Below are 26162 nucleotides of genomic sequence, written 5' to 3' on the forward strand. Positions count from 1 at the left end.
TGCTATTCCAGCACTTGTGTGGAGAAACTCGATATTTTGAAAATAGATACAGTCAAATGAATGCTAGCTGTGAAATACTAATCTTTGCTAGAGTTTAGGTTGTAAAAGTATCTGTAATTTAAACATTTTTTCAATGCAAATCTCACCCAAGACTTGCTATGAGGTCCCCATAATTACAGAAAATTGCATCTAATAACAAATGTTATGTGACAATTAGACAATTTTGTCTCTATTCCTTCTTGGAAAATTGGACAAAAGTCCAATATTCTTTTCAGATTTGATGCCTGCTTTCTCAGTTTGATTTATTTTATTCTCTGTAAGTCATCTAACTGAAATGTCCATGTATCACCAGGATTTAGGAGAGTAACACTTATTAAATTGGAGAAAAAGAATTGAATCCAAATAAAACTATTATTAAAAATAAAAGGCCGAGAACAAGTGTCAGGCTCCCATGTGAGGCTTTTCAGCCAGTATATAATCTGAGCACTGAGATCAGAGAGAAGTCAGGGCTTTTCAGATTGTGTGAGGGAGACATTAGTGTGATCAAATATACAGCAGGACAGGTGACTGTTGTCTCAGAGTTGAACTTTTTAAAGAAATAGAAGTTATTTGTAGGAACATTGCCCTTTTTTTTTTTTGTCTAAAAAGGGTTCTACTGACAGAACAAACTGATTAGATTCAAGAAGATATTTACTTGTGTCTCATGTCCTTGAAATGCATTTGGAAATTCATTATAGTGAAGAATTATGTAACATTAGCTGATCTTTAAATAAGCTGATAGAAACTGAATAGGTAAACTCCTTTTAAAGAAATATTTACTATGGCTCAAGGATTCCTTAAACTTGTGTGCTCTTTTTATCTGCTGCACGTGACACCCTTCATATGCATTAATTTGATCTTTGTTTTGCTCTTACTGCATTGCTAACACAGGCTAAGTTTTTATTTTATGTGTTGCAAGTTAGCTGGTCCGATCTTGCACCTATTAAATATGATGTTAGAGATGAGCAACTGACAGGTATTAGACACTTTACCCAGAGAAAAGCAAATCTGTGAAACTCCTAATTCAAGAATATTAGTAATATGCCAATCTGAAAAAAAACTTGTGGAGCCTTAGGATTGAAAGACACAACTTCACCCAAAATAATTCCTTTGTTAACATTGTTTATACTTTTTTCTAGTTGTTTTTGTTGTCCCTCTTTGACAACTTTGTGTGATCCAACTTTCTATTATTTATTATTTTATAATTTTTTGCTTTTTCAGGTTTTTGTACATGCCTTATTCCCTCAGCAGACACGACACCTAAGTGGGAAGCAGCCGGCCTGTTCCACATGGCAACAAATTATAGTGCTGACGGCTCACAAATTCTGTCTTAGAAATTCCCACTTACTCTGTAATAACCAAAATACTCTTTTCCTTACTAAATATAGGGAAAAGCTGCAGTAGCCCATTTTAAACTATGTGGTGGGTTTGGAAAACCACTAGATTTTTAGCACAGACCTTTTAATGTCACCTCCCTGGTATAGGCCCCCTGCTTGCCATTTTATATAACCTTCAAAAGAGAGCATTGATCCATGAATTAATTATTGGAACTATATATAACATAATGGCTACTGTTCAGTGTAGTACTTATTTATTATTACAGTTGTACTATAATTATTTTCTAATGTGCTGATTTGTGAGTTTTACACTCATTTTTATGTTTTTACTATGAACACCATAACAAATAGCAAGGAAGAAGTCTGGCTGAGTAGGATGTGTGAGAAGTGAGAGAGATTTCATTTGTAGAACACAGTGTCTCTATCTCCTACCCCAGAAACAAACAATAGGAAGCATTTCTGCCCTGAAAAGTTCATATCCTAAGATAAGCAGAACCTGATTTATTTTGCTGATTCTGAAATGATCAAAACATACTGTCAGTTTCTTCAGTTTTAGGGTTAAAAGTACAGGGCTGTTGAGCACTCTTGTTTTTGGTCACAGTGAACCACACATTTTAGTAGATATTTTATAAATATTAGTGTCAAAATTTCGCTTTGTGACTTGTTTGTCTGGAACCTTAGATAAAACCATCCCATTTTAATTATCATCTAATTGTCAGAGTAATCTTTATTTCACAGAAAGTGTTGTGTTTATGGGTGATGTTCATCTGAGGCTCATGCAAAGAGCTCATTCAGCCTAGACTACTATACAGGAACATGTATATGTGCTTACCTGTAAAGTACGTCTGGTGCTTTCTTGTTGTTTGTCTTGCATCTACAATAAATTTAGTTTGAGCTTCAGAGGATGTTTAACCTCTTAAGCTTGGATTTAGATAGGTTTTAAATTTATTCTGTTTAACAGATACTGTTTCTAGCCCAAGAACCCAACTTCTCCACCAGTTTGTTCACTAATATCAAATATCCGATTACCTCCCAGCTACTGATTGTGGAGGTGCTTTTCTGGAAAGTGCTGGTACTTTGGTTACAAACAGAACAAAATTAGTAAAATCACCTGCGTATGTCTTCAGGATAATACTCCTTTGGAAAGACATTATTACCCAAAAGATGATCCTTCTCAATTCAACTACCTATACTCTCTAAATTAATCAAACACTTGAAACAGTAATATAAATTAAAGACTTTAATTTTGATCAAAAATAGTTAAGCTGCATGTTCTTATGTGTATATTCTTATAGCATCAATAGGGTAATCAATGCAAAGAATCAATTCAGTTAATATTTAATATTTTACAGTTATGCAATTGGCATGGATTTATATTTGACCTCCTTTCTTGGAGTTAAACATACTTACATAATTTAACTTAATTAATCTGTAAAGGTGCCTTCTCAAGAAAATAGTTGACTGTATTTGAGTATGTGTCTGTTTTAACTCTGCTGTTTTGTCAAGAGTGGATGCAGGCAAAATTATATACTCTGCTTGTGTCATGTGTCTTGACTTCCGATGTGAGAGTGTAGTCACTGCAGTCACTGCAACTAATCCTCCTCTTTTTTTGCTCATTTGGTGCAGGGCATATAATTGAAATGCTGTTACAAAGATTTAGAAAAATAAAAGAGGGTCCACAGCAGGCAATCTGGGAAAATGCATTAATGGACCTTGCATTCTAATACAGGGTGGTGGAAACCTCTGAATGTCGCTGGAGCTCATGATCTTCCCTCTTTTTCAGCACAATTAAACCAAGGGAATGGGTATCCCCACAGTTGTTTGGATGTAGTTATGCATTGAATGCAGTTCTTTGGAGAGAAAGAATGGGAAGGACAGGGAAACAAGAGGGAAGGGAGGTCAGAATTTTATCATTGTTTCTTTAAATCTATTTTATTTTCGGTGCCATTTTAAAGGGTATAAGTTTCAGGGGAGGAAGTTGTTCTAAATTCAGAAATATTGCCAATGGTAAATACTTTTAGAGGTTATGATGTTCATGTACTATGACAAGGGGAATATATAAATTCCAGAGGAAGCTAGTTCCATACCTTCATTAAAATCTTTTCTGTAGTTGTGCATTGAAAAGGCATTTGCTAATTATCAAATTATTTTGGAATATTTCAAATCTGCTAATAATTGTAGACAGTTATTGAAGAGAGAGAGAACACTTCAAAGATTGTGTGTTGGCACCCTGACTCTTGAGAAAGCTGAGTCTCTGTACTGTCAGCTGGGCTAGTGGGGTCTGGAATGCTAAGAACAAATGTTAATCCTGAGAATAGTATTCAGTTTAATTCACCTTATAATATAAGAGGTTATGAAGTAGTTAGCATTCATGCTGCTGTTTTTATTTGAATGATAGCAGCTTTGTAGATTTTTACTGCGTGTAATATAAATCTGGGTTTGAGACAAATTATTTGCTGCTGTCTTCTCTGAACTATTTGTATTTTATTGTGAGCAAAGCTGGAGGTCAATGTCAGTATGGTATCTGCAGAAGAAGCAAAACTTAACGATTCTTTTTATAGATCTGAAGCTATCCCTCATCCTTCCTGTATGATTGGCTTTAGGAAAACCAGATAGTTTGGTGCATTAATATTTGATCTTATGTTGAGTCTTAATCAAGCTTAGTGTAACATGCATTGCTCATTGAGACTACTGCACATCTATCCTGCTTTGCCATTAGGATCTATGTTCTCTAAACTTAAAAATTTCGCGCAAGTGTCCCACTCTTTGGATTTCCTAAGCAATATATTTAATAAAAATAACTACTCTTGAAACATCAACAGCTTCATTAAATTGATACTAGCAACATTACAGCATTAATAGTAATAATAAAATATATTTAAATTTTTTTTTTCATAGATGAGTTCCAAGCAAAAGATGACTTGCTTTTCCAATCTTCTCAATTTCAACAGAAGGACTAGAAAAAACTTCCATCGTGGTCTGTCCTAGTCCGCTGAGTTGGTTAGGAAATAAGGAAAACATAGAATATTATTGAATGAAAGACTGAAACTCCTGGCCTGTAGCATTTTTAAATGAAAGTGATACAGAGTGTTATATGCTATGTGCTCAACTCAGTGTTTCTAGGAGACATTAGGTAAATTCAGTTTATTCCTGCAGATTAGCTAATCTGTCTCCTTGTGCTTGTAGGTCCATGGATGGCAAGTTGTGAATCTTGAGAGTAATACTGGGTTAGAGGTAGATATTATGATGTTTATCCCTGCCACGGATGGCTGATTCTGAAATTTGGATTCCCCGAACTTCACTTGAGAAGAACTAATACAGATATCTAGGTAGTGTAGAGTGTGTTTTAAGGGTTATTTTCATAGATTGAGACACCTGAATTCTTCCCCTATGTTTCTGTGGCTATGCATCCAAGTATGTTAAAATAGAGATGAGCTCTGATAACAGAGTGCTTGTTAGTTTACCTGTCTCCAAAGCACCTTTTGAAAAGAATGTTTTATGGTTTTGATGTAGTAGATTTTAGAGAGAAGCTTTTACTGGTGGCAGTAGATTGAAAAATAGAAAAGTATTAGGAGTTTAAAGGGATAGTAATAATTTTTATATTGATGTGTCCATTACTTAGTCTTCTGCTTCCATTTTTCTTGTTCTCTTCCCTCTTTTTTCTGTTCTGTTCTCGTATTAATTCCCTGTGCCAGTGGGAATAGCCTTAATCTTTGAGGAAATTTTTAGTACACGGAGAGGATCTGACATCAAAAACTGTTCACTGAGACTTGAGATTTAGCTTAATGTTTCTAGCTACTGGAAAAGATCAAAGGGGTCTGGCACTTGCACTGTGTAGGCTTGCAGAGGAACACAAGAGTAATGGTGATGTGTATGTTTCAAAGGGCAGAGGTTTCTGACAACAAAGTGCAAGGTGTAAAAATTCTGTATTGTTGGCAAGTAGAAAAATCCTTGTTTTCAAGTGGAGTAGCGTATGGAGTTGTGATCTTTGCAAAAAAAATTGTGACAAAAGTTTCAAACTCCTCTGACATTTTACCATAGATGGTAAAATACTTAGTGTTCTGCACCGTTAGAATGCATTGTCTCAGTCATTGTTGATCAGACACATTATCTGCAGCCTGTTGGTGGTTTTAGTAGACAGGTGTTGATCAGAATTTGTTTCTAGTGAATAATGAGAACTGGCACTGTTCTTGGAAGAGTTTTGAGTGGATAGGATTGAAAAGACATAGGAAGGTTAAATGAAGACAGGTTGCCTGGAAGAAGCAGAATGCAGTTATACTTCTTGGGCTATTTCAGTTGATGTGTTGAGAAGATGGAAGTTTTGGGGCTTTCTGACCTGGAAAGACACTTCTTTTAAGCAATTATTTGTTGCTGATTGTTGAAAGGAGGGGAGAAAACAAAGCATAAATATGGCAGTACACAATCCAGTGAAACACAAAGCCGCTCTTGTAACCAATGGAAATACAACTGTATGTGTACATGTAGACAGGGTTCAAGTATCTGGAGTCTCTTTAGTCCTTTTCTGTCTAGAAAAAGACATTTAAACCACAGCAATGTTAAAAATACATTCAGTGCCTTTCCTCTAATATATCATTATTTCTGTCAGTTGCTATAACTTGTAATTTCATCTGAATGAAGTCTTTTGGAAAAAATGTAGCAGAAATTAGTCTGTGGTTTTCTGATTTAGATCCAGAATCTGTGTCCATTCTCTGACCTTGAAAGATAAATACTTGTGTTGTACACCGGGTTCAGGCCTATTGATCCACAAGGTTAATATTAATTTAAAATTATCTGGTAGAATCTATTAATTCAATAGATCTTTTCATAATTTCTTTTCAAATTGTAGTTTGCCTTCCATGTTCGTTATAATGTCAAGGAAGATAATTTCCTAATCCAGGGAATGAAGGATGTATGGAATGCGTCACTGTTATATAATTATAGAAGCTCTTGTCCTCACATAACTGCAGTGTTGGAAAGTATATAGTGAATGAGACACAGAATTCTAGGAGAAGAAAAGATTAATTTATAAGAGAGATATTTTGAATTGTAGGGTCATATTATATCCTGACTTAGAGCACAGTGTTCCTATCAAATGCTGAAAAGTTAATTTTAAATGCAGTTTTTCAACATGTCTGATAATGGACAATGTCTTTTATTTAATGGTGCAAAACTAAAAATTGATTGTAAGATTTTCAAAAATACCAAGGGTTTGCAGCTGCATGAAGCCACCAGATATATGCTATTATGTAAAGATGCTATATCCTCTTGAAAAAAAACCTACCACAGATTTCAAATTACACACTTAGGATTTTACACTAATTTAATTTCACACATGAAAAATTATTGACCATGGTCACTATCCAAAGGAAAGGTGGCGTTGTAATCTGATTATGTGAAGGGCTCGAATTTCCTTTGTTTAGTTCAATAGAACAATTCACAATGAAGTAATAACTTAAAAGTGTCAAGTAAGTATGTTTGGAAATCATGTATGGAAAGGAATATACAGATTAGTGATATATTCAGTTTTCAGTGTTCAGTTGTCAGGGAGATCACATTTCAGTGTATAGTTCTGTGTATGCCACTTAGGAATTCTGAATTACTATCTGGGAGTGTTTGCTTACAGCTGACCATGGAGCCTTAAGGCTCATAATGTTGAGGAATCTGAAATGTCCTGAACTACCTAGTGAGGAAAGTATGAACATGCTTTGATTTCCTGTCCCTCCCATTTCTCCTGCTTTGAATTTTCTACATTGAAAAACCAGTGTGGATTCTCTTGATTAAAGATAATATTATGACTAAGATGCATGGTAGAGTGGAATTGCAACATCATGACAAATTTTTATTTTTACTTTTTTTTTTTTTTTAATATACCTGCTTGGTTTTGTGGGGTTTGTTTATTTATTCATTTATTTTGTTTTTGTACTGGAATGTTACTTTCTATTTAAATTTCTAAAGTGCTGAAGAGGCAAAATCATGCTAGAAGACAATTTAATGTGTGTTGCATGTTCAGTTTTCCCTTTCTGTACCCAGTTTTGGAAAGACTTCAGTGTTTCTCACTGTTCACTTATTTAATTGTTATGCAGTCACTGAATCCTCTTTATGGAGTTATTTCCTGTGATAGCCTATGGTGGAGGAGATATGGAGCTATTTTGGTGAGCTTTAGTTTTCTGTGCAACACTAAGCATCCACTTAAAATTATGAGCCTGCACTTCCTGTATGGTTAGGTGAGAGTATTCTCTGTAGAGACATTCAGAATATCTATTTAGGAACCTTTTTGGGTTTTTGAACATATAGGGAAGGTAGATTCTAACTGGATATTTAAGAACACTATCTGCAATTAGAGGATGTAAATATTCCTATGGATGTATGTCTCTATTTTTGGGTTTTGTCATGGCTTAAACCCAGTCAGTAAACAAGGTCCAGGCAGCTGCTCACTCACTCCCTCACCAGTAGGACTGGGGAGAGAATCAGAAGGGTAAAAGATAGAAAACACAAGAGTTGACACAAAGACAGTTTAAGAGGTCAAGTAAAAGCCACTCACACAAGCAAAGCAAAACAAGGAATTAATTCACTGCCTCCATGGGCAGGGAGGTGTTCAGCCATCTCCAGGAGAGCAGAGTCCCATCAGGTGTGTAACAGTTACTTGGGAAGACAAACTCCATCACTCCAAATGTACCCCTCTTCCTCCTTCATCCACTTTATTTACTGAGCATGACATCATATGGTCTGGAATATCCCTTTGGTCAGTTTGGGTCACCTGTCCCAGCTCAGGACAGGTGTTGAATCTCCTCCCAACCTCCCATGCACCCCCAGCTTCCTCACCAGTGTGGCAGTACGAGAAGCAGAAAAGGCCTTGCCTCTGTGTAAGCCCTGCTCAGCAATAGCACAAACATCTCTATATTATCCACCCTGTGTTCAGCCCAAATTCAAAACACAGCCCCATACCAGCCCCTGTGAAGAAGGCTAGCTCTATGCCGGCTGAAACCAGCACAGGCTCAGTAAGAGAACATCAGCTTGCTCACTTAAGTTAAAGCATGTATTTTAGATGGAATTTTTCCTAAAGACAGTGGACAAATATTAATCAGTACTAAACAGACCTCCTGTATGTGTTATCCAGGTATTTCTTTAAGCAAGTCCTAGTAAAGTTCACTCAAGATTAAAATTCCTTAGCTTTCCCTCAGTGTTTAGTTAGGTTGTCTTCAGGTCCTGACATCACTGTAGTTTAAGAAATATAATGCAGATTTTCCTTTAATCTATTAGCTTAGTATATTGTTTTAAGTGTCATATTACATGTTCTAAATTGGCCATGAACTATGACAGGCAGTTTGGTTGTGAATAAAAATAAAAAAATAGATTGTAGTTCACATAATCAAGTACCTTCCTTTGTATTTGTAGTTGAATGTATTGCTGGAAATGTTTTAACACGGTATTATGTGCAAAAAATTGAAAGTCAGGCATATAACATTACTGATTTAATTTTTAGTTACATATTAAAGTTTTCCATACTTGGCACTCCCCATTTTTAAAACTAAATGGAAATAAGCCCATAGTACAACTTAATATAAACATACAACAAATATTAAAGGAAATCCTTTAAACTCAAAATAGAAACTTTTCCCTTCCCATTTGATACAGATTTTAGTACTTCAGGGTAGTTGTTTTCAACATGTTGCACTCAGTTGTGCAAACTTATCTTTTTAGGGTCAAAGAAGAACAAAAACCACAGCCGACACAGTAAGTAAAATATCTTAAAGATGCAATAGGCTTGACTTTTCTACCTTTGCCGTGTTCTGCTCTCTGCACCTTTGATGGTATTAGCTTTCACTGATACCTGATAGGCTGCAGGTAGTTTGTCATCTGCTTCCTGACTGGCTTGTAAGAGAGCTGCCTGTAGCTTCTTACTCCATCCACATGTTAGCTGGATGTAGGCTCTTGCTGCCTGCTTGTGAACTGGTGAATTGTAGAACTTCTTTTACACCCTTAGTGGCTGACTTAGTTCTGCAGCTAACATTCCCATTGGCTCTAGCTTTTCCGCCTGTGTATTTCTACTAACGTTGGATAAGAAAACATTTAAACTAGTTTGGTTTTATTGGTTATTCAGTCACATTATTTGCTTGTTTAAACAGGTGGTTTCCCTTTAGTGGGATCACTGAGCTGGTAAATAACGTTCTTCAACCACAGCAAAAACAGCAAAATGAAAAGGAGCCCCAGACGTAAGTAAGCTGCTCTCTGTAGATTAAGTAATGTCTGTACAGCATTAGAACATCCTGGAGAGTATGTTTAAAATAATTGCCCATTTAGAACATTCAGCCAAGGGCATTTTACAAGCTGAGCACCAATTGCTTTCCAACCCCTCATTTGCAAAGGGAAAACTGAAAATCAGGTTTTACTCTGCTTATCAGTTACTTAAGTGATTGCTTTAAGGAGTTACTACTGTTCCATTTGGTGTTGTGTGGTTTTTTTTTTTGGTTTTTTTTTTTTTTTTTTTGTTTAGTTTTGTTTTGTTCATTTGTTTTGTTTTTTGGCAAATATTTCATATATGAAACTCCGGGTGATGTGTTTTCTGTGCATGAGGAGCTGGAATGACAAGACATGTAGCATTATATATAGCATGTCTATGCACATGCATGGTCTGGGTCATGCATAGAATGCTATATGAATCTACATAATATGTAGGAAGACTTTTCTAAGGACCAGGAAAACATCATGTCATTTTTTCCATGCTTTTAGAGTATCTGTAAAGTTTCAGAACTTCAGCAGATAAAAGGTGAAATCTTGGGTCAGTCAAAGCTGAGGAAATTTTGACTTTGGTGGTGCCAGTATTTAATCCATGAACCTTTTATACAGTTAAGCCAGTACTTTTTTTGCTATCTGAAAATTTAAAGTTTTAAGAGAAACTGGCAAAGCTAGGACATTCATTCTTAGAGGAGAACTTAACGTATGGAGCTGAAAATACTCCGTTCATAAAGAGAAACTAAAACATTTCTATTATTCTAAATTTTCAAATTCTTAAAATGTACTTCAGATGTTATTTAAGCTTTAAACAGTTAAGTTGCTGTCTTTTCTTTCTTCTAGAGGTGAATGCCTTGTAAGTTCGTGTGATAAAAGAAATGTTTGCTTTTGAACTCATGCATAACTGGTTTAAAGCACGCATTTAACTTGTTAATTATTTTCCAGGCAGAATCAATGTTCATTCATTTTTTAATACATATATTTAAGTGAACCTTCATACTTGTGGGTCATGAAAGATGTGTTGTTTTTTGCGAATACGTAGTGAAAAATTTTCATGAATTAAAATGGAAAAATAGGGCATAAAACCGATATTCTATAAAGCACTGTATTATTCTGAGCTCTCTTTCTGCTATTCTCACTTAAGGGCTTATAAAATTGTATAAAATATTAATAGTGAATATTTTATTTTTTGTTTCTTGTTAGATACTGGCAATATTACAGTTTGTTCACAACAACTCAGTATTTTGTATTCCCATTTTCCTTAACTCAGCAAAATTTGTTCTGCTTACCAGTGTTGTACGTATGAAGCACATGGCTTTCAAGAAACTGAAAATACTATATGGGCAGTGTAAACAGATGAGTTGTAGTTAACAAAAGGTATTTATAAATGGTTACTGTTATTATGGAAGGATTTTTTTGAATGGTGATCTCTTTGGGAATGACTTTTGTTCGATGTTTTTATTATATAATTAAGAAATTAATTAATTTGTATACTCACTGAATGTATAGATACACTTCTCCCAGTCTTGTGCTAACATCTAATGGAAGGATTATATTCAAAAATTATCCTGAAAACCCCAAGATATGGTTATGATGTTTTGATGCCATTCAGAAGGAAAAATGCGAAGTGGTGTTACGTAGAGGTAGTTTATGTGGTTGACACAGGACAAAGAAAAATGGTGTAGGGTAATGCTCTTTGGCAGAGAATCAGGGAGCCATGATGGTATGTAAGTTGAGCTGTAGCCAGTATCCTGAAAGAGATTAGTCATACAGGAATGTACAGACACTAGCCAGGAAGCACTGTGAAGAGGTTTTCACACCGCTAGGCTTCGGTAAGATCTCACTGGAGTAGCATGCCCTTCAAAAATTATGTGGAGCAGTTGTAATTCAGTGGAGAGTAACAGGAATGAATAATTAGGTGTCTAAAAACGTGGTATGTATTAGGAAAGAATCAAACACGTGAGTTAATTTAACCTCCTGAAGAGAAAATCCCAGGGAATGAAGGAGATGGACAAGTCTTTAATTATACAGAAAGTTGTTGAAAAATTGAAGGAAATTCCCACTTTTCCATTTTCATCTCATGGTGAAGCTGAAAGAAGTAAACTTAAATTGAATTAGGGAGGACTGAACTCCGCAGAGAGAACCTTTTAATGGAAAGAAAACTTAAAATCCTTCCATACTTTATTTAGGACTTGTGTGGAAGCTGTGGAAATCTTAAGGAACAGGTTTGGCAAATATCTGTTAGAAGAGGCAAAAGTGTAGCTGGTCCTGTGCTGGGACAAGAGAATGGTCTAAGTGACTTTTAAAAATGTCTTCCAGCACTGTTTATTTGTGATAACTTCATTAATGTATTAATTACTAGGATTTATTTTTGTGATTATTGTAAATTTTCAGGGAGAAAATTGAACAGAAATACTAATGGTACAACTTTAAAATTTTTTTTTTCTGACATTAATGGCTTGCAAAGAGTTTTGTACCAGGGAACACTGTGGGACACTGGGCAGGAGAATAAATGCCTGTAGAAATTTTTACCACTATTCATACATAGTGGGGCATTTTCCACTTGAAATCACTGTCAGTATCTGAATCTAATTTCAATATATATCTGATTGTCCACCTTTGCTGATGAAAAAGTTTATTTACAGTGAATCTGGGGAGGACTAAATGCAGTGAGAGGAAGCAGAATAGTGTCTGAAAACAAGGTATCGTGTTACAGATTTCACTTTTGCTCTGGAGAAGTTATTGTAGAACCATTGACCATGTGCCCTTATGGGCAGAGGTAGGATTAGTCTGACGCTCTTGGACACGAATTCTGTACTGCAAAATCACAGAATGGTTGAGGTTGGAAAAGACTTCTGGAGGTCATCTTGCCCAACCCTCCTTCTCATGCTGGATCACCTAGGGCCATTGTTTACAACTATGTCTAGCTGGATTTTGAATATATCCAGGGATGGATACTTTAGAAAATCTCTGGGCAAGAGATAATGTGCTAGTGCTTGGTCACCCCTAGAATGAAGTGTTTTCTTCTGCTCAGAGGGAACTTTCTGTGCCTCAGTCTGTGCCTATTGCCTCTGATCCTGTCACTGGACACTGCTGAAAAGAGCCTGGATCCATTATCTTTGCACCCTGCCTTCAGGTATTATCCTTCAGACAAGGTCCCCTCCCTGAACTTTTTCTTCTCTAGGCTAAAAATTTCAAGCTCTCTGTCTGTCCTTACATGAGAGATGCTTCAGTCCCTATCTTTTTGGCCTTTTGCTGGACTGTCTCCAGTACGTCCATGTTTCTCTTTAACTGGGGAGGCCAGAACTGGACAGAACTTCAGGTGTGGCTTCACCAGTGCTGAATAAAGGGCAGGGTCTCCTCCTTCTGCCTCATGGTAATGCTTTTGCCTAATACAACCCAGAATGCCATTCACTTCCTTTTCCTCAAGGCAAGCTGGCTCACATTCAACCATGACTTCCAGGTCCTTTTCTGCAGAGCTGCTCTCCAGCTGGGCAGTTCCCAGCCTGTACTGGTGCGTGTGGTTCCTCCTCAGGTGCAGGACTTTGCACTTTGCCTTGTTGAACATTGTGAGATTCTGATCAGCCCGTTTCTCCAGCCTGTTACGGTCCCTCTGGATTGCAATGGAACCCTTGGGCATATCAGCCACTCCTCCCAGTTTGGTGTCATCCACAAACTTGCTGAAGGTACTCACTGGTCCATCATCTACATGAGTAAGGTGTTGAACAGGACTGGACTCAGTATTGACCCCTGGGATAAACCTCTAGGAACTGGCCTCCAACTAGACTTTGTGCCACTGATCTCCCCACTCTGGGCCCAGCCATTTAGCCAGTTCTCAGTCTACTTCAAAGTATGCTCATCCAGTCTGTACTTCATCAGCTTCTCTATGAGGATGTTATGGGAGACAATGGGAAAAGCCTTACTGGAGGCAAGATAGACAATATTCACTGCTCTCCCCTCATGCAGTCATTTCATTGTAGAAGGTCATTACATTGGTTGAGCATGACTCCCCCTTGGTAAATGCCTCCTGATCACTTTTTTGTATTTCATGTTCCTAGAGATGGTTCCCAGGATTAGTTGTACCATCACTTTCTCAGGAATTGAGGTGAGTCTGACTAGTCTGTGGTTCCGTAGATCCTTATGCTTCTCCAAGGTGGAAGTGACATTTTCTTTCCTGCAGATGTTAGGCACCTCTCCCAATTTCTGTGATTGTTCTGATATTGAGAGAGGTCTTGCATGTCTTGTCTTGATGAAGAATACTTTTATCTCCAGCACATGTGTACTTCATAATGAGTTTTATCAGCAGTGTTTGAGATATTTCTATATTTTAATCCTTACAGAGTAGAAATTCCTAGCTGCCCCCTGAAGCAACTGCTTTTGATGCTCAACAATCAGCCTACCAATTTTTATTTCTTCAGATTCATAAGGTATATATCTTGTAAGAGGTGTATTCAGGTTGTTCCTCATTAGGATATGGTGGCCTTGTGCCTAAGGGTTTGACTTGGAGCTTATATTTTTCTTTTGCATGAATCTTGGAATGTTATTTAATGGTGTTAAGCTCCAATCACAATAAAGGAATTGCCGTGCTAGACGGCACTGTTGTAATATCGTATGTTGGCAGTGCCCAGCAATGAGTACCCAGAACACACATAAGGAGAAGGATATGCATAGCCTGGTTCTGATACAGGTATTTTAGTGACTTCCTGAGGCAGTGGCTGCACGCATACTGCTGGGTTTATTTCCTGGCAATAAGGAATCTGTTCGCCATAGTTATTTGCAATCCTGTTTTAAACCTATTTCTATTCCTGGTTTCAGAACTTGGTGAAAATGAATTCTACAATTTAATTATCTGTATGGAGAAGTTGTCACCCTCTGTCTGCTTTAAAACTACTTCCTGATATTTTCAATGGGAATTGCTGGTCTTGTGTTATATAATTTGTCTATACTATGTATAACCTTTAAACATTTCTGTTATGTTCCATGAAGTCTATTATAGTTCATACAGTTATCCCTTTCAGCTGCAGAGTCAGAGTTTTTCCTTCTGTGATAGGAACTGCTTCTGGTCATCCTTGTTGTCTTATCTCCTTTTAAAAGCCCTATTAGATCTTCTTTAGTTAACAGTGATCAGTGTCACAGTATTCAAGATATGAGAGCTCTGTGGTTTTATGCAGTGGTTTAGGAAAGAAAGTTTCTAATATTTGTTGCTTAAAGACATCCAAATATTGAAAAGATGGCAGGATTTTTTCCCTTTTCCCATAAACAGTTTTGTTTATTTTCAGGCTGGTAGTTTGGTTGCTTGCTAAGAACTGTAAGAGGTCAATCATTTAATTTGACAGCAGAAATGTGTACTGAAATTTCTAGAAGTTTTGTGTTATGTAACATAAATAGAAGTAAAAAATAATATATGATTGAAGAATGGAGTGTTTCCATATGTATATGCATATAGGTGTAAGGTGTTGCTTAGTAGACAACACAGGCTGCAATACATTAACATAGAGCAGCTCCTAAAAGCTCTGTGGGAAGTATTTTCTCTCTAATTTTTGCAATTTCTCAGGGTTTGTGAATGTCACAGGCTGTGGCACTACTAATATGCTGACAACATCCTGATTTGAACTGCTTTCCTAAAGAAATAGACAGTACCCCTAGAGGGCTGACAGGTTGTCTGAATGAGACAAGCAAATAGATTTAGAAAATGCTGGCTTAAGCTTAACTTAAACAAGACAGAAGGGATACTCTTGTAATAAGAGGAAAGCACATTAAGCCTGCAGCTGAATCAGTGACCTCAGTTTCCAGTGGAACATTTAGGACAGAGGCAAAAGGTGTTCTTGCAAAACATAGAGGCTATACACTCATTTTGGCACTAACTGTAAGCCTAATGAATGCTTTCATTTTTATTTGCCAAAAAAGAATTGTGGATTTCATTCTGTGAAGAACTGATGATGAAGATCATGCATCAATTTATATAATGTCTATCAGATCTTGTATTAGGAAGGTCAAAACTTCTAGAGAAGATCAGGCCTCAGCTGCTGCGCACAACTGGCTCGACACTATTCATGATAATTTAATGTTGTTCTCCTTATGTTATATTCTGGGAGTAGAAGAGATGTGAACCCTATTTTATGTGCAATATTACTACTTCCAATTAAGATTATTCCAAGAACTGGCATAAGGTGGTTTTGAATTGCTAAATGAAATCTGAACCTTTTTCTTTTTTCCTAATTTGTCAGGGACTAAACTGGCAGAGAAGTGGCTTTTATTGCTGAGGCACTCTGACTAAGCTATGGTGAAAATACGAAAAAAAAATAGGTGATTATTAATTCTTGGAAATATAGATCTACATTGTAGCGGCATCTGTTTTTTTTAAATTTAGAAATGACTATTCAGTGCACCCATGGCTGCTACTATGTATAGAGTTCTTTTTCACTGATTATCTATAAATTTTCAACCATTCATGGTACATAAGTTTTTATTTATGGCAATTTGAGGGAAATTTAAGTTTACGGAAGTAGCTTTTTAATAATAGTTGTTTTTTTTCTTTTAACTAAGAAAATATTGTCATAAGCAACACATTCTAACCTTTTTTACAAAGTTTCTATTTTTTAAAAATAATCTCAGTCACATTTGTGGAAATTACTTGGCAGAGACTAAGCAAAAGAAAAGAGAGTATCTTCTGGTTCTTATGTTTTGTTTGCAGGTTGATAGAAAATGTTATCAACTTTTTTAATACATTCGTCTTTCTCTTTAAGCAGGGAACAACTGTCTTCTCATAATTGGATAAAAAATAAAAATGTGTGATATTACATTGATGAATTGTGGTCAGGTTCATGATTCTCACAGTGAACATAACAAATACCAAAATCTGAACTTCCATGGGGTGTCTATTACCTCAATCACTTTGCATGGCATGGCATGCTTTATGTCATTATTTGCCCTCTGGTAATTTTTCTTATCGAATTAATATTCCCATTAGGAATATAAGCCTAGCACAATAACTTTATGCTATGAAGCAACAGTTAGGGTGCTTGAAGCTGAAGGGAAGATTGGGATTTCAGCTGTTCTACAGCCTTCCTGCATAGACAGAATTCTAGTCTGAAACCTAAAGGAGAAAACCAGAATGTACAGCCAGGCTGTGCTTGGTGTATGTAGGCTTCAGTTAGCTGAGACAATTCCTTTTAATAACACAAAAGTTGTTTTCATAGACATCTTCTTCAAACTCAAGATTTCTGTTTTTCTAGTTTAAAGATTTTCTGATCTCTCTCTGGCAAGTTCACAATGTATTTTTTTTTGGCTCTCTGGGCTGCTCCACTGGTACAGTTTTCCTCACCATGGATATTTGTTATTTTCGTCAGTATTTTCTGTATTCTAAACATTTTAAATTTAAGTTAATACGATTGAATTTGAAGAATAGGTCAACACATTATAGTGTTTTCTGCATTATCTAGTTGAAAAATAGATGCTCATAGGTTAGTGTTCTTTTTGGTTGAGTTTTCCAAGAGAAAATAATAAGCTTAGCAGTCAGAATCATAAAATCAAAGGATGTTGGAACTAGTTAGACTTTAATGGAACTGATCTCTCTCTTCCCTAAAGCCATGCTTCTGTGAGTCATGCATCCACCCTCATAGTACTGTAAATGTAGGGTATATTCAGGATGCACTCACACAAGACAGCAGAGTTATGAGTGTCTGTTTTCATCACTTGGGAAAAACAATTATGGCACAGTTAACTTGGGCTTGTTTTGGCCTTACAGCTTCTGTTTTCATATGAAAACTGCTGACTTGAGCTTTCTGGTGTGTTCAATGCTTGTAATTAGGCTCACCTGGTATTATAAGCTAAGAGCTACTTTCTCCAGGGATGATTCTCTAGACCTTTTGCATGAGAGTGTAGATCAAAACAGTCCTTTGGTACCCCTCCTCAATATATTTCTCCTTATCACCTTCTTTCAATCTATTTCATCCTCTCAACATTTTACCTGGAAAAACTCAGCATGGCTTTTACCAAAAAGGAATAACCTCCCAGGATACTGAGTATCACACATGAGTAAGGGTATGACTCATGCAAAGGTGCTAACTTGTATAGTTTTTTGAGAGCAGTGTCTTTATCCCAGAGTAATTCCCATTTTGGTTTGGTTTAGGTTGTTTTCCATATAAACTGTTAGTAAGAAAACATGATCAAAAGATACCTTCATTTCTTCTGCTCTACATGCTACTGCTGTACATGCTACTGAGTGATTGAAAAATTTCTGGAAATAAATAGAAGTATTTTAATTATTGGATGAATTGGGAAGACAACTGATGAAGAATTTGAAGTCAGAGATGTATAAAAGATTATTTAGGAGTAAAAGTAACATTTCCTGAAACAATCAAAGTGGCTTTACTGATGATCTTTAACTGTCTGTATCAAATACATCAGGCTTCCTAAATCAGTAGTGATTGGTGCAATAAAAAAGGCTTTCAAATATAGTTTTAATGAATGGTAATTTGATATAAAAATATTCTAAATATTTTTGTTTTGCACTGTAGGTAGAGATATCAAGATAAGAGCATAATGAAAAATGTTGAATAAATATTCAGGAAAGAGGAGAGATTCAGTGATCATGGTTGAATCAATTATAACATCATAACTGCATAAATACCCTCAAGATGTTGGATCAAATTCTTGGAAAATCAACAATTAGGTTCACAAACCAACACCAAATTTCAGAACCAGGAAGCAAGTTCTAAAATAGTTAATGCCAGTAACTCTAGAAATGGATCTGGTGGATACTGAAGATGTTTGGGACTTCACAAAGGCTACCTGTGTGGTTTAAACCATACATCTTAAGGTTTGCTACTGAATGCAGGTACTGAGAGAAGTTTGTACTCTGGAATTACTTCTACAAATGGCCCAGCTGTGGGTAGTGCTGAATGCTAATATGAAGTATTGGGCACTTCTGGCTGCTGATGATACCAGTGGAAAGAGTGATGGTTTTCATACTTAGTTTCACATAGCAGTGGACGTTTTTGCTTACTTGCAGGTTGAAAGCAGAACCAGACCTGTCAGTCAACAGCATCTGGGGAATTCCTGTCCCCCGGAGTCAGGAAACACAATTAGGCTTGCTGAAAATACAATTAGGCTTCCCAGCTGCAGAGCTTTTCTGATGAAAGTTCAGTAATGTTGGTTACATGCTTTTAAACTCCCAACTTTTTTCAACAACATTTCTGTATAATTGATAGCTATGAGTATTTGTCTTTGGGAGGGTTTATTCTCGCAGCTATGTGCTTTTATTTTGATTATTTGCAGTGGTTGATTGTGATACAGTTTTCAGAGTGAGGGTGAGTAAAGTGCTATTATCACTGTTGTCTTACTACTTTGATAAAGAGTAGTTGTAGTATTTGGTCAATTAATTATATAAAAATATAATTAAATATTCATTCCTTTATTGAAGAGGTGTTATGGGGCAGCAAGGCTAGAGGAATGAAGCATCTATTTATTTATTTGAGGCAGGAAGGGATTAGACTGATTTAGAAAGGCTGACTACAGGATGTGGAGCTCTGCCATGTTTACCTAGGGAAGACATGCTAGATGAGACCATTGTCTTTTATCACCAGGAGCAGATTTTTGCTATTTGGTGGTAGTCTTCACTCTAGTTCTGGTTTTAGAGATTTGAGGACAATTGAACAGCTAGGCAGAACATTCAGGTATGCTCCAAAAGGAGGACAGTCCTCAAAATATTTATGTCATGAAACCCTTAGTCAGCTCTTCTATTTTACAGATGAGTGTAATTTTTTACTTTTTCAACATCATTCCCATTTACTTTTACTTGTGCACTCATGGGTGGCTTTCTGTGATCGTAGTAGAAGTAATTTTGATTTTACAAAACTAGAGACTATACTTATCACTTCCAAAAGATGTTTTTCTGATTATGTTCTGTATAGAGAGAAAGTTGAAGTAAATTCATAGTGATGTGGCTCCTGGAGTATCTTGGACTCAGAACAAACACAGACAGATGGTGCCAGGGTGAGTTGATCAGAAGCCTGGGGTGAGGAGGAATACTACTGGGTACAAAGTCTCATCTATGAATAATATTAACAGACGGTGAAGATTCTCACAGAGCAAAAAAAGGCACTGCCACAGAAACAAAAATCCAGTTTTTATTGGGGCCTGTTTGGAATTTGGATTTGTCACTAACATGATTCAATGACTCCAAAATTTGAAAGCTGGTCAGTAACTCTAGTTATTCTTTCTACATGTCACCTTTTTCTTATCCTTTAGGAAGTTTTGCATCCATTTATATATTCTCTGGTTCCACAGCTGATTACTAAGAAAAGGTTTATTGTAGGAAATGGATTTTCTTGTTTCAGTGTGAGGATATTAAGCAGAGAGAACTTTGATTTTGTCAGCAGGAACACAGTCAGACCTCTAATCTCAGGCATACTTTATCCATGTATACAAACTGTGTCACAAAACAGTTTTGGGAGAGTTGTGGAGACCCCCTTCTCCCAGTTACGTGCCTAAGAGCTAAACATGTTTTATTGTTTCTAGTGCAGTGTTCACCAACAGGGTGAAAATCAGTCATATTTGTGTGACAAAAATCTGATTAACAGGTAACTTCAGCAACAGCAGCATGTTGTCTGTTTCAAGATTAAATGTGAATTTAAAGTAGCAAGCATACTGTAGTTGTATTTCATCATATCTAGTGATGTTGCTGCATTCTTCTCTTTACAGTATCTATATTGAATCTCTTAAGAAAATATTATGCTATGTGTTCTGTTGGAAACTATTATTTAAAAGATTTGCTATTGGATTTGGGACTTCATTGTGTATATTTCCTAGCTATTACAATAATAATTACCTATGTGCACTAAATGAATATTCTTTCTTTGCTTAGACATGCAACATTGATGAGTTGCGATAATCCTAGGATCACACCTTTACCTCCTCTGATGATTTGTTCAGGTATTGGCTGTGATATCACAGCTATGCCTTTACCTCTCTTTTGGCTCTACCTTTAGAGGCCAGGGAAAGATGAAAATGAGATGGATATATAATAAGCTGCTTCTTTGGGTGTCCATATTTAACGACAGCTCTTGCTTCCAATGTTGGCAACCGACTGTTACAAAGAGCCTGTTGTAGCAGCTTAGTTACAATAGCAGAAAGAATTGGAATATATCAGTATTGATATTGTGTCATCTTTGAATAGTGATGTCTGGTCAGTCCTGGGTACAAAAGACATGCAAAATAAGAATGGCAATTGATTTTGGACGTGATTTATTTTCTACAGGTGGAATTGACCAGGTTTTGCAGTAGGGAAGATAATAAATATTGTTTTTTTCTCCAAATCTTACTCCACAATGTCTATAATTAGGCTAATAGATTTTTTACAAAGTCATGGCAGTTGAGGATACCTCTGTGAGAAAGAGCAAAGGGAAAACCACATTATAAAGTAAGGCTTTCCTTCTGCTAGAGTCTGCCAAGTCTGAATTGCATTGAACCCACTCAGAGGTTAGGCCTGCAGACCTTATTATTTAAAAAAAAAAAGAAAAAAGGTTTCTCAGCAATTTGCATGATGGCATAACAATATGGTAATCTATGTGCCCTGATCAATATCATGAAAAAATAAAATGCATGAACACAAGAACTACAGTGCAGGAGAATAATTGCTTGGTGAGGAGCAGAACTTATTCTTCTTGTTTAAGTGCATTGTGCTAAAGCAAATATGAGCAAAATCTGTTTGTATTTAGTACAGTATTCAAGCTTTGTAGGAAAACAGATATTCACAGAGCTGTCAGTGTCCTTTCTCCCTCTGGTAGCTCCCGGGGCCTGCTGCTGCTGCTTCCTTCACTTGGTGGGGTTATGGGCAACCAAGCATGGGCAGCAGGCCAGCTGGTGTCCTGAACTTCGTTCTCTTACAACCCTCATGTATACCCAGTAACTCTGAGCTCTTAAAGGTTAATTAATAGGCTTTAATTAAGAGGGTAAAGGATGTCAATATAGGATTAAATTCTGATCTTTTCTCTGACACTGATTAGTTGGGTTTTGTACAACTCCACTTACTGGGAAAACTCAAGCATTATCTGTCAGAAATAGTAGTAGATTAACTATTATTTATACAGTCTTTGAAGCACAAGTTGCCTTTTAATAAATACTTATCAAATACTTTTAATCTTAACTGAAGAAATACTGTTGCAACGTAAATTGACACATTTTACTTCTGAGAGACGAGTCTGATTCAGTGCGCTTTTTCAGTAAAGGGGAGGTATAGAGGCATGGATTTAGATATAATTGGTGTGGGGAAAATTGTTAAACACCTTGTTGTTCATGCACTTACAAGAAGACCCTCCTGCAGGTGAGAACATCTGTCTCTCTGAGCTCCTTCCTCATTAAAAGAAAATACATTAGCATGATGAAAGTAATTTGTGTTTTGGCCTTACTTTCTGTTACTTTAAGAATGTGAGCAGTATGGAAAATTACAGTCTTCTGAGAACTGGCGAACTGTTTCAAGAGGCTCTCCCCCTAGAGTGCTGCTAGCAATGTGGCTTCACTGGTGCTACTTTTACAGTAAGAATACTGGCACAGTCAAAGCCAAGAGGTATCACAAATAATTGCAAATACCACTTCTGGTGGTGATTATTCATCATCAAACGTTGGTCTAGTTTGCTTGGGTGAAGTTGAGACAACCATACGGTGAGCACAACCAAGACGTGCTTACATTCACTTTCCCAGCATTGCTCACATTTATTTCCTGTTTGTTGGAAAAGGAAAATCATCAAGATAGGAACACTCCTGTCACGGAAGTAAAAAGATAGGGGTTATTTAATAATTGAAAATGCTCATGAATGTTGTAAACAATGTGGAATGAACTCATTCTAATCATGATACTGCAGTGTCAGGAGGTGTTACATTTCGGAGCTGAGACAGTCTGACCTATTATTTAGTGTGTATTTATTTTGGCTATGTGTGTAATTGTCCAATGAAAAAGTAATTTTTCCTTTCATAGTAAGGATAAAAATGTTTATCACGGTACCTTAGTTATTTCTGACATTTCTAAAACTACATGTGTGAAGTGAATGGCTTTCTATTGTAAGTCAACAGATGATGCAAAAAAAGTAACCTGAGTTACTATGAGAAATACTATCTCTGCTGGAGATGCCCTTTATAAATGTAATAATGTTGCAATGTGCTTAATTGCCAACAACTGAATTAACCTCTTTTTCAGGAGCATTTGGCAAATACCATATAGTTTTAAAAGGAAATTTAGAATAAAGTTAATAAAAATGTCATTTATGAAAACAAGTAAAATATAAGATAAACTGTGAAACTTCTTGTGAGTGAATAATTTAGAGAGAACAGTAATTTTTATACTTTTAATAATAAGGCTGTTTAAAAAATAAAGATCTAGTAATCAAAACGTATATAAATGTGGCTCAGAATCCTTAGAACTGATATATAATAGAATTCCAAAAATAAGCAGTATCAGCAAAAATGTAGAGATAGTCAAGAGGCAGCTAGATTTCTAATGTTTTTACATTAGTGTAATATTTCTCCTTCAAAACAACATTCAAGTGAATCAGGAAGAAACATCTAACTGTAAAAATCAGCATGTTTTTTGGATAGAAAAAGTAGAATGATAGGATACAAATAGACTGTAAAAGAAAACTTTTATGAAAGCCAAGTGTATTTCTAGGAATTTAGATTTCAGATGAGAATTTTTGTATAGGATATGAAAGTCTGTGTACATCCTGTCTCAAATGTGTATGGAAGATATTCCAATAGGAGTCTTGAGTTTTGCATAAAGCTCATAACATAGTAAGGGTGCTGCAATAGCTGCAAAATAATCCTAATTCTAGATAATGAAGTACTTTTCTGTTAAAAAAAAAACAAACTCATGAGATGTTATTTCCTTTCTGTTCAGTGAGGAGCTCTGACCCTTTCTACTTTTTTTAACCTGGGGATCTTTTATGGTTGATTGACTTACTGGTCTACAGACATTTTGGTTTCTGGTTGGGATTCTCTAATAGATAGACTACTGCAAGTGGTGGTAATTGAGAGTGTCATGATTCTAGATGTGGATAATGCCATGCCTGATGCGCTTATTTTACAGCAATATACAGGCTATAGATTTTCCCTGTCCATTGTGCCTTCACTCATAGAAATTAAGGACAGATGCTGGTTGTCATCAATATGAGACTGAATCCGGAAAGAAAGGCTCACTGTTCCTATGCACACTCTGAAAACTCCACTTTCAATTCTCCAAAGTACTTAGCAGTAGTAATACATGATAATATTATGGTATCAGTAGGACTGAAGATTCAAGTAATATCACCTCTTGAAATGTGTCTCTGATGGTGTCCTTTTTAAAATTCAGTAAAGCTTGAGCTTATGTTGCATTGTTACCCTTAAATGAGAGAGTTCCAAAAGTTTTCTTCTGTCACTATGACTACTTTTCCAGACTTGAAACACAGTTGTCTTTGAGACAATTGCTTTTTCCTATCAGAATTGGCAGAAATTATTTAAGTGAAGTTGAAGGTATCTGGATGTAAAGTAAAGCATGCAGATTGACTGCTTACATCTTTTTTTTTGTCATGAGTTAGTTAAAAAAAATTGACCATAATTATCTGTTATTTTTAATCTACAATCTTGTAATTTCTTTTACTTACTATAACTGGGATGAAATATAAATGCAATGATGGTGCATATGCCCAACTTTAAAGGTCCTGGTCTTGTGCTTTGTCACAGATACACTTCCTAGCAGCCTACTTTTACTGTGAGTTCAACTGCTTGCTCCTGATCTTCATTGTCAGCTGAGGTTCAGTTCTTACAGCTTCAGCACTTTATCAAAGCAGCTCCTTTGGGATAGTGTGGATTGCAAACACACGGACAAGGCCATGGAACTGGAGATAAAATATTTTAACTGCATGAATGCAGTTGTGGAGTGAACTTGGAGAGTTTCCTTGGAGAGTCAGGCACTTTTTCAATTTCAACTGGCATGGTTAATCTTACTTTAAATGAGATCTAAAATTACCTGGGAGGTGTTGGCCTTGTCACAAGGGTAAAGAGCAGAAGGAAAACTACTACCACTGTTGTGTGTAACAGTATGGATTTAGCTTACCCGCTTGATGTTTAAACATTAAAACCAGAGCCATACTGGTATGTCCAGTGCAGCTGGAGAAGGTAAAGAACTAGATGACAAAATCTATTAAAGGAAAAATGAAGAATTTTTTTAGGGAGAAAGAATTAAAAATTCAACTAAGAATGTTTATTTTAGAGTCAAATGAGAAGAACGCAATAGGAATAGACAGACTCACAATGGCTTAAGAAATGATTTTCTAATTTTTTTTTATAACAACATGAGCAGCTATGGAGAATGAGGAAAAATCCCCCACTGTAATCACCATAATATTTTCATGAAAGTTGTGGGAACTTCTGTTGTAATGTAGGATTTGAAATAACATCCAGCAAAGAATAGTTAGAATCTTCTCAATTACATTGAAATAAAACAGAGTGGTGTGAAAGTATTCAAAGGTGTAGAGTAGTTTCCATATGGACTTATGAAGGAACCTTCCTTGTTTACAGGTGATTACTCTCATAACTATCAGCTATGGAGAAATGAGGGAGCTTTGTCTGAATGATTTGGCCATTAAACTTTTGGAGCAATGTGGTATTATCTTTAATTTTAAATGCCCATATTTCTTATTATCACTAAAGGAGTGTTGGAAAAGATCTTGATAAATTGGATGTTTTACTATATTGTGTCTGTTTAAAACTTAGTTGTGACTTTCTAGCTTTATGTCTATTATGGATTGTAAAAGTACAATAAACAATTCAGTGGAAGATGAATTTTAACAAACAAGAAACAATTAGACACCACTTCTCAGTTTAATCTTGCAGTGTTGGAACTGCTGAGGAAAAGGTAGAAGCAAATATCTGTGTGTTAGTCTGAGGAAAACTGGAAGTAACAGGTATAGCCAGGGGCTACCTACTTCCTTTTTCCTTTTATGCATCTTGTCTAGCTTTATCTCGATATCATTAAACCCATACAGAAATATGATAACATTAATTGTGCCAGTCCTTTATAGCCTATATGTTCATCTTCTTCATGTTCACTTTTTCTTGTGTTCACAGGACTATTGTACTTATTGTTCTGTGCTCCCCTGTCAACAAAGAGCAGTTTCACTGCTGCTAGTAAACAAAGTTAATAAACAAAGGCTGCAGTTTTATTCAATACTGAGCACTATAAAGAGAAAAAAAATAGGTAAGGTAATCCTGTCTATTCCAGCTAGGCTTTTTGTCCAGCTGGTGTGTTATCAGTTGATTTATTTACAGAGTCATATCCTCATTTATTAAAATGCAGGGGCTTTTTTCCCCACATTCTTTCTTGTCTTTTTTTTTTTTTACTGAGTTTCTGAATGTATTAAGTTAAACTAGAGTCAGTGACATGACTTCATCTGTAGTTAAAAATTTATTTAGGGTCATACCAAATTAATTAATTCATTCTGACATCAGGAAGAGTGCAATGGGAGAATATTTTCTATTTTGTGAGGGAGGTCAAATAAGCTGTGAACAAAATGTGATGCA

The 26162-nt window shown here is 36.1% G+C and overlaps 1 protein-coding gene across 35 annotated transcripts in view; it reads left to right on the plus strand.

Moving 5' to 3' along the window:
- The window catches only part of RIMS2 (regulating synaptic membrane exocytosis 2), a 452323-nt gene that overhangs the window by 52022 nt on the left and 374139 nt on the right, over window positions 1-26162 (plus strand). For 3 of the 35 annotated variants that reach the window (XM_042036228.1, XM_042036234.1, XM_042036231.1), the window contains exons 2-3: window positions 9078-9110; window positions 9503-9589. The exons of the other annotated variants lie outside the window; for them this stretch is intronic. In XM_042036228.1, the coding sequence (XP_041892162.1) occupies window positions 9078-9110; window positions 9503-9589 (120 nt within the window). The remainder of the gene's footprint in view (window positions 1-9077; window positions 9111-9502; window positions 9590-26162) is intronic. 35 annotated transcript variants of the gene reach the window in all.

The sequence above is a fragment of the Corvus kubaryi genome, unplaced genomic scaffold (assembly GCF_017639235.1).
Source record: "Corvus kubaryi isolate FWS band 111438036 unplaced genomic scaffold, C.kubaryi_AGA036_p1.0 37385, whole genome shotgun sequence".
In the NCBI taxonomy this organism is placed as follows: domain Eukaryota; kingdom Metazoa; phylum Chordata; class Aves; order Passeriformes; family Corvidae; genus Corvus; species Corvus kubaryi.